The sequence below is a fragment of the Sinocyclocheilus anshuiensis genome, unplaced genomic scaffold (assembly GCF_001515605.1).
Source record: "Sinocyclocheilus anshuiensis isolate Anshui unplaced genomic scaffold, SAMN03320099.WGS_v1.1 scaffold54, whole genome shotgun sequence".
In the NCBI taxonomy this organism is placed as follows: Eukaryota; Metazoa; Chordata; class Actinopteri; order Cypriniformes; family Cyprinidae; genus Sinocyclocheilus; species Sinocyclocheilus anshuiensis.
The window spans coordinates 1,389,486-1,398,016 of NW_015547654.1; the positions used below are offsets into that span (position 1 = coordinate 1,389,486).

Genomic DNA, 8,531 nt, shown 5'->3' on the forward strand with positions numbered 1-8,531 from the left:
CGTCTTCACAACATGGTGGCAGTTGGCAACAATACTACAGCGAGAATCAAAGTTACGCCTTCTTTCTTTGCGTATACATTTGGGCGGTGTTATGCAAATCTTCCCACACAGTGACGTAGACATGTGGGGGCATGTTTAAACGGGGCGTGTTTAAACGAGGCGTTTTAGGAGGGTGTTGATGAGTCTTCACTTTTTTTTTAAAGAATATCTCTAGGTTTGAGACTTTAGTCTTTGCAACTTTAGGGATTTTATCTATGCACGAACAGCTTGAAAACACTCCAAAGAGAAAGGAAAGCTTGAAATTGCATCATATGACCCCTTTAATATAATTTTTTAATAGAATATTTACAGTGGCCATTTTAATTGGTTATTGACAATAACAACATTTTTTTGGTTATCAGTAGTAACCAGAATTTAATTTAGTGATTGCCAATTATACACCGTATAATAACCTAATATTTACTGTATAACTAAATATATATTAACCATTTATTATATCTGTGATTTTATTGTTTATTGACAGTAACCGAAATAATTTCCTTGTAATCTTAATTGGCCAGAATTTTAATATCAATTAATCAATAATAACTGCAAAACGTATAACCTAATATTTACTGTATACTATTTAATAACCTGGTTTTTTTTATTTTAATATTGGTTATTTTTGGTTCTTGGCAATAACATATTGAAATAATTTATTGGCTTATCAGCATTGCCCAGAATATTATTGAATTCCTAATAACTATACACCTTGCAATACCAGATATTTACTGCATATAGTATTTAAGAATAGTCTAATATTCTTTTGTCATCTCATTCTTCAACAGACTCCAAAAACCAAGCTCACAGTTTTCAAGTTGTGCAGCCTCTGTCTCTACCTGCCACAGGACCAGCTCACCTGTTGGGGGGTTGGAGACATCGAGGACCACCTCCGCCCATACATGCCTGACTAGGAGAAATGCACGGAAGACACCCCTCGAGGCCTCGAAGCAAGTTGACCTCATCTACACATCCCTCAGTTGAATAGATATGAACTTGTGCTTGGAACTCTCCTTTTTGTTAACCACTCATTTTCATTGTGAGATTTAATTTAGCTCTTTTTTTTTTTTTTTAAATCCCTCCTCAACCAATCTTGCTTTGGTTCTTCCCATCTCCCCTCTCTTTGATCAGTTTTTATTTGAACCTGCATGAACATTGATTTTGAGTGGTTGTTCTCTTGGAGCTGCACCGTCAACAATACCAGTCACCGAAGGAACTCTTTACGTTACGAAAACAAAACAACAAGAAAAAGGAAACCAATGACAGAGGTCTCTCACGTGTGGTCCTCGTGTGTTGGACTGGCTTTAACATCACTGTTATGAGGGATAGTTAACATGTCTGTTATATTGAGTAGGGATTTCATGAGTAATGACAGTCAGTGACAGGACAAAAGAGCCTGGGTAGTCTTCCTCAAAAGGCTTCTATTACAAGGTGAACAACACTTGTTAACTCATTTGGTGTAGGCATTGCTTCTCATTCAGTTACTGCCTTAGTTTTTGCTGGACATTTTAATTTGAGTGTCATTCCTTGCCTATAATATGACAAACCTTGTTTGTTTTATCATTTCTGGAGGAGTGGTGCCTGATGGGGACGGAGGTGCGGTGTGTGATGTATATCTAAAATGGTTGACAAACTGTCTGTTGGAGGAATTCTGATGTGGTTTTTTTCTTGGGATAGTTGGGATGGTAATTGTCACCAGTTGAGCAACTCGTGCACTAGATATACATACGAGCTACTGATACCGGATGTAATCATTGGTGGTGGGTATGTGATGGGAGACTAATGTTAAAGCTTATGTACCTAATGAGAAATTTCGTAGTGAAACTTGAAATGGATCATTACAGATTTGTTTTTCTTTTATAGACCACCCTGTTCTGAGAGTACTAAATATTGCAGTGCTTAGGACTTGGTATCTGTAAGCCATCTTTGTCCGTTCTTCAGGCATAAAAATCCTTTAAAAATATATTTGAAATTCTGAGTTCACGTCGAAGGAGAAGGTGGGTCTTTGTCTTTACTTTGATGTACCCATTGTTTGAATAATTCTGTTGAAATAAACTGCTGAATATATCCTAACACAGTGCAACGATTTTTATGCTGGAGTTTATTTTGTAACAAAGAACAACATGTTTCACGTCAGTTACATAATCAGCTACCGAGGTGTTTAGTGTGTCTTCCCTGAGCAATGGGTTTTCCATTCGCCTTGTTGGTGAGATCTACTGTTGCAAATGCCAATGTCCGTCCTTGTTTTAAAACCTGAGCTGTGATCAGGACGTCTTCTCCAATTTTAGCTGCATTCATGTATCTGTTAAATAGAAAGCAAACAAATTTGAGTACATTTTAGATGATGAATGGGTGTCATTTTATTTTTTAATTGAGACTGAGACTATTTGTCACACTTATTTCTCTTTATTATTTTACTTTTATTCAACAACAACACAAAAAAAGCTATTGAACATTTCTGTCATTATTAACCAAGGGAAAAGATACAGTTGAACACTTTTGTGACAACGTGCCCCAATATGTCACAGTAGCAACCTGACATCTAACGGCCTAATACAATTACGAGTCGAGTACATATAAAATGGCAAAAATATGAAACCACTTTCCACGTGAACAAACACGTGAACTGCGCACTTTTTTCTAGGCTAACATTAGATTGAGCTGCCATGTAAAGTTGCTGCTACATACATATTTCAGATGATAAACGATGAATGTTAGGAGAGCATATGTCCTGCCCGATGTGTACCACAAAGACCAGCCGTTAATGATTTGTCCGTCACGGAGTGCGTGATTTCGCCACTTAATGTGGAATTTTTTTTTCTGCGACATACAATTTTGGTAATATGCATATAAACAGCCATTTAATTTGCAGAGTAGAATAATCATGGCTGATAGTAAGACATGCAAACAAAAGAAAACCAAACTGGACGCGAGAACAGCTATATATTAAGGACATAATCAAACATTTGGAGTTGGGATAGCCTCCAAACCAAAGCCGATACCTTTTTAAAAGCTCATTATCGTCAAATGTTTCTAAAATGTCTATATTCCGACTCGAGGTAGATTGCTGGCAACAGCCATTTTAGGATAGTTCAGATTTGGTCTTAGTGACTTAGGAGTCCTCTTCACTACTCCTAACATTTCACAGATTTAAGAGCTAATTTTAGCGCTAAAACGCTTTGTGAAATACTCTTAGAACAAAAATGTAGGAGTCCTAAATTTAGGACTGACACACTACTCCTAACATTTCACAGATTTAAGAGCTAATTTTAGCGCTAAAACGCTTTGTGAAATACTCTTAGAACAAAAATGTAGGAGTCCTAAATGTAGGACTGACACGCCCATTATTTTTAAGATTTTCTCCTAAATCGGCAAGTTATGAGCTACTTTTAGCCTTAAGATGTTTTGTGAATACGGGCCCAGTTGTACAATATTATATTGAAATTATAGTCTGGAGAAGATAATTAAAATGTAAAGACTGTTTTGAGCTAGGTATATGAAACCAACATACAACCCACTGCATTTATGTAACTATTATAGTAGTTGTTTATATTTTGAAACTTTTGTTTTTATATTTCAATCAAATTTTAGTTTGTTTTAGTAATTTTGCCATGTGCTTTTGTATTTTGTATTAGTCGTTTTTAATAGTCCAATATAGCTTTAATTTATTTGTATTTTTTCAGTTTTAATTCTAGTAATGCTATTAGTTAATAGTATAATAATTTTAGTAGGCAGTTGCAACATTTCTTATTTTTTTAATTTAAAAAAATCATTAAATTAAATTTTAATTTTAATGTTTTCAAAACTTCTATTCATTCATATTGCGAAAACAATTAGTTTTATTTAACAGTAACAACACTGATGAGTTACTGCCCCGGTCCCAGCAGCAGTTTTAACATGAAGTGACATGACATCTGACGCACAGATGCCATTGGCACATGCCGCTATGCTCAGTGATGCTTCCGGTGGCACTTCCGGTTTTCAGTGGCATGTGTCACTAAAACCTGTGACATGTCAATGGACTGCGTCTTGTGTCAGTTGCCGCCGGGTGTCGCTGCATAACGTAGATTGCGTGACACACGCACTTAACGGCAGAACGATATTGAATTAATTAACAGTATGTTGCTGTCAAACATACGATTTATTACATCGCGGAGTTCATTTGTACAACAAAAACGGAGTTCCTATATTAAGATTAAAATGTGTCTTATGCCCCTTAATGTGTATTTTTCATTGTAAGTTTATTTCCAGTAGCCTGCTTTGTGCAATGCATTCAAATACGTAAATACGCGTTTTTTTTCCATTTTTGCATAGATTTGACAGTTCAGCTGTATCATTTGTAATTAGAAACGTTTTAATCAAATGTGCCACCACTAACTGATACTTGCCAATCAGGAATTAGCCTACATATAAATATAAACTGATGAGAAAATGCCACAAACCATTATGATGTCTACTATTCTAACGTGCTTTATGAAACTTACACCAACCATTCAGAAGTGTGCTTGACCTTGACACAGGCTTTTCACAACGCAATGTAATGTAAGTCTGTAATGTAATGCAAGTCTAGATTTTAATATTTTATATAGTAATATAATAATTATATAGGAATTAAATGTAATTTTGTTTATAATTGTAACTGTGTAACAAGAAACACACACACACACACACACACACACACACACACACAATGCATTGCACAAAGCAGGCTACTGGAAATAAACTTACAATGAAAAATACACATTAAGGGGCATAAGACACATTTTAATCTTATAGGAACTCAATATTTGTTGTACAAATGAACTCCGCGATGTAATAAATCGTATGTTTGACAGCAACATACTGTTAATTAATTCAATATCGTTCTGCCGTTAATTGCGTGTGTCACGCAATCTACGTTATGCAGCGACACCCGGCGGCAACTGACACAAGACGCAGTCCATTGACATGTCACAGGTTTTAGTGACACATGCCACTGAAAACCGGAAGTGCCACCGGAAGCATCACATAGCGGCATGTGCCAATGGTATCTGTGCGTCAGATGTCATGTCACTTCATGTTAAAACTGCCTCTCCCCGGTCTTCCACATGCATGACACAGGAGTCCTGTATACAGTATCAGTCAAACACAAAGACAAAAGCTCACGTTATGCTCATGTCCACGCTGACCCCCGGAGCTCCTCTCTCACTGTACATGATGGCAGTGGTGGAGATCACATCCACCAGTGTGGCTGTCAGTCCTCCGTGAAGAGTGCCACCTCTGTTAGTGTGCTCCTCCTCCACCTTCAGCTCACACACCACTTTCCCAGGGGCTGCTGACAATACCTCCACCTGAGCACAACATGGTCGATCGTCTCAGTAGGTTTACTGCAGAGTGAACTGGTCTGGCTGGTTTACATATCAATGTGTGGATCTCCAAGGAGAAGCACTGAATTTAACCAAAGATTTCGTTCGACACCTACCTTACTTAAAACCCGGTCAAATCCAGGACTATCCACCATCGCTCTCATGATCTGTTTTATTGTATTTAGCGACATTGACATCATCGCTGATACTGCAAATACCAAAACTCAGTGAAGGACAGGATCACCCTTGAAGAACGGTTGAAAGATGGCCCAAATGTTGTACAAAATAAGAGCATTATTATTATTTTCCTAGGCAAAGTCCCTAGACCACAACGACGAGAACGGCAGATAACTAATGAAAAACTGCATTGTATTCATCTAATTAGGTCAACTAAATCTAATAAGTCAATATATGAATACTAACAGAACTAAGACTGACCATTCGGCTATGAGGACTTTTATTATGACATACTGGGTCATTCATGACTCATTTGAGTCGTGTCTTTTCAATGAATCGAATGAACAAAACATACCTGAACGACTCATTCAAGAACACGACTGAAGCAATTTAAACGTAAAGGCAACATAATTAAATTTTGAATTTGCTAATGCTAACTATTTTAAGTTATACATTTATTTGTATTTTATTCGCTGTCGCATAGGAGAAACAAACAAACTGAACTGGCACACACGTGTTTAGACATTATTTGACTTCTATATTATTCGCTCAGAGCACTGGCTGGCCAGGGACCCACTGATCTATATATAATACAGAATTTATATAGATCATGCTAAAAGAATCGCTGAATCGTTTCAGTTTTGAAACGAACTGTTCGAAAGAACCGACTCTTTCAGTGCTACAGTTAAATGCTTCCGAAAAGCCTCTATTTGAGCAATAACAATTCTTCAGATCGGCACTCTCTGGTTGCAGCATTTAATGTAAAAATTAGGGTAATAATACTTTGAGTTCGTGATTTATAGAACAGCGTAAATAAATTAGGTCCAGCGACCACAAGCATACGTTAATGTTAACATTGCCTCCGTATTTTCGCGGTTCCGCCCGGAATGTTTTTGTAGCTGTACGCGTTCATGTCCCGCCGTTATATTGAACCGTGAACATGTCCAACACTGTTATGTCAGGTAATCACACCGATCAACAAATGTCTGCCCTAGAGCAAACGAGGACGAGTCTTTGCGATCAGTTTGCCTCTGTCTCTGGATCGGACAGTGCTGTGGCGCAGTGTTATCTAGCAGAAAATGAATGGGATATGGAGGTAACTTATGGCACTACTACTGCACCAAGTTTCCATAAAAAAACAATTGTATTGAGTAAAGCATGTTTAGTTCTCTTCAACCACTGATGTTCTTATAAAAAGCTTTTTTTATTTCTGTGCTCCTGCCAGAGAGCATTGAACTCTTTCTTCGAGGCTCATATGGATTCAGTCTTTGATGTTGAAGATGCAGAGGAAACTAAAGATGTGTCTGGGAAGAAGAGAAAGGAGGTGAATTCCTCAGACCCTGCTGATACTATAGGGACAAAGAAGAAATTTAAGGCGGACAAGATGGATTGGTAATGTTTTCTCCTCTATTTATTAGAAATTGAAAACGGCATTTGCTCTACATATACTATACCTATCTATATATATCCCAAATAATATTTCAAATTGTTTGTTGTGCAGCATTGACCTGACAGCGGAGGAACCCACCTGCTCCAGCAGTGTGAACCCCCAAGAAAGTCAGGCTGAAAGTGTTGTAACCGAATCTAATGCGGAGGACAGCAAGCTCTCCTTCATCAGCTGGAATGTGGATGGTTTGGACACATTAAGTCTTGCAGAGCGTGCCAGGGGCTTGTGTTCGTATCTAGTTCTGTGAGTTATTTAGAGACCCGCGATGTCCTCTATTTCATTTTATTTGACAGTAAAGTTGGTTTGTTTTACTCGTAACTCCTCGTTTCATGTTATCCTTTGTTCTTTTGTAGATATACACCAGATGTGGTTTTTCTTCAAGAACTCATTCCATCTTATATTCAGTATCTTAAGAAACGTGCTGTCAGCTACTTGTTTGTTGAAGGTAAGAGAATGACCTCTGTGCTCAGACAGTGAAGCTATTTATGAGTTATTTACTCATTCAAGTTCTCCGTTATTAAAGGAAGCGATGACGGATACTTCACGGGAATAATGTTGAAGAAATCAAGAGTAAAACTTCTGGAAAGTGAGATCGTCGGTTATCCTACAACACAAATGTTGAGAAATCTATTAGTTGCTCAGGTGAGTTTGTGGTTTGTAAGCATTATCCAAAGATTGTATTGGGGTATAATGAGTGGCACAGGTCTATTTCTTAAAGGGGTCATATGATGCTGCTAAAAAGAACATTATTTTGTGTATTTGGTGTAGACTTGTGCCGGTTTTCGGTAATGCGATATATCACGGTAATGAATATGCACGATATTGTTATCGTGGGCTCTTCTAAATACCGTGAATAATTATATATTACAAGTTATTCAGAATTTTGAATGCATTTTAAGAATACTTTTCCCATCAACTGGTCAAAATGCACAACACCGCTGTATGCTGCGTGAAAGACGCGTGCGCACTCTGATGTAAACAAGCGCGGACGAGAAGCACATGGCGGAACATGTGAGAGACGCTCTGGATGAAAGTGCACTTTCACTCTCTGACAGCAGATGGCGCTAAACTGCAGAAATAATAATAATAATAATAATTCATTTAAATGAAACCCTGTAAACAAAGCAGCTGCTCTACTTTCTGTTTCTGAATCGTGTTTAAATGATTTAAACAGCCATTCAGATTTGTGTATTTGCTATGATGTTCATCACAGCACCAAATACTTAAATATTTAGACTTAATAGGCTATTTATTTTCAAACTTTTTTTACATTTTAATCTGGACTACAACATGCCCTAGATATTGTTTGAAAGTGTTTTGATTCTTTATTGTTCGGTCACACTTTACATTAGGGCTTCATTAGTTAACATAAACTGCCAATGAAAAAAATTTTCTGAACATTCATGAATATATTAATATATCATTAATAAAGAAAGTTGCAACTGTGTTATTTAATGAGCTAACATGAACTAAGAATTGTATTTTTCTTTAACAAAGATTAATAACTTCTGTAGCAAATGTAG

The 8,531-nt window shown here is 37.1% G+C and overlaps 4 protein-coding genes across 4 annotated transcripts in view; 2 read left to right on the plus strand and 2 right to left on the minus strand.

The window, feature by feature from the left end:
- LOC107702127 (uncharacterized protein C6orf62 homolog) overlaps nt 1-2,106 on the plus strand; it is a 5,924-nt gene extending 3,818 nt beyond the window's left edge. Inside the window, exon 5 of the mRNA XM_016504369.1 lies at nt 828-2,106. Coding sequence (XP_016359855.1) covers nt 828-953 — 126 coding nt within the window. The 3' untranslated portion in view covers nt 954-2,106. The remainder of the gene's footprint in view (nt 1-827) is intronic.
- Nucleotides 2,107-2,184: 78 nt separating this feature from the next.
- On the minus strand, nt 2,185-5,539 carry acot13 (acyl-CoA thioesterase 13). The gene is made up of 3 exons (XM_016504263.1): nt 5,501-5,539; nt 5,185-5,369; nt 2,185-2,341 (listed from the first exon to the last, which is right to left on the minus strand). The coding sequence occupies exons 1-3, from the start codon at nt 5,537-5,539 to the stop codon at nt 2,185-2,187; spliced, it is 381 nt and encodes a 126-aa protein (XP_016359749.1).
- Nucleotides 2,270-8,531, minus strand: part of tmem64 (transmembrane protein 64) — a 24,792-nt gene continuing 18,530 nt past the window's right edge. The window contains exon 4 of the transcript XR_001635731.1: nt 2,270-2,341. The gene's annotated coding sequence lies outside the window, so the exon portion shown is untranslated. The remainder of the gene's footprint in view (nt 2,342-8,531) is intronic.
- LOC107702124 (tyrosyl-DNA phosphodiesterase 2) overlaps nt 5,877-8,531 on the plus strand; it is a 7,002-nt gene continuing 4,347 nt past the window's right edge. The window contains exons 1-5 of the mRNA XM_016504366.1: nt 5,877-6,657; nt 6,787-6,953; nt 7,063-7,251; nt 7,362-7,453; nt 7,532-7,650. Coding sequence (XP_016359852.1) covers nt 6,502-6,657; nt 6,787-6,953; nt 7,063-7,251; nt 7,362-7,453; nt 7,532-7,650 — 723 coding nt within the window. The 5' untranslated portion in view covers nt 5,877-6,501. The remainder of the gene's footprint in view (nt 6,658-6,786; nt 6,954-7,062; nt 7,252-7,361; nt 7,454-7,531; nt 7,651-8,531) is intronic.

Coding starts and splice junctions, on each gene's coding strand:
- acot13 (XM_016504263.1), bottom strand. CDS start 5,539: ATGGTGGATAGTCCTGGATTTGACCGGGTTTTAAGTAAG. Junction 5,370..5,500: donor TTGACCGGGTTTTAAGTAAG/GTAGGTGTCGAA, acceptor TGTTGTGCTCAG/GTGGAGGTATTGTCAGCAGC. Junction 2,342..5,184: donor AGCGTGGACATGAGCATAAC/GTGAGCTTTTGT, acceptor TCTATTTAACAG/ATACATGAATGCAGCTAAAA.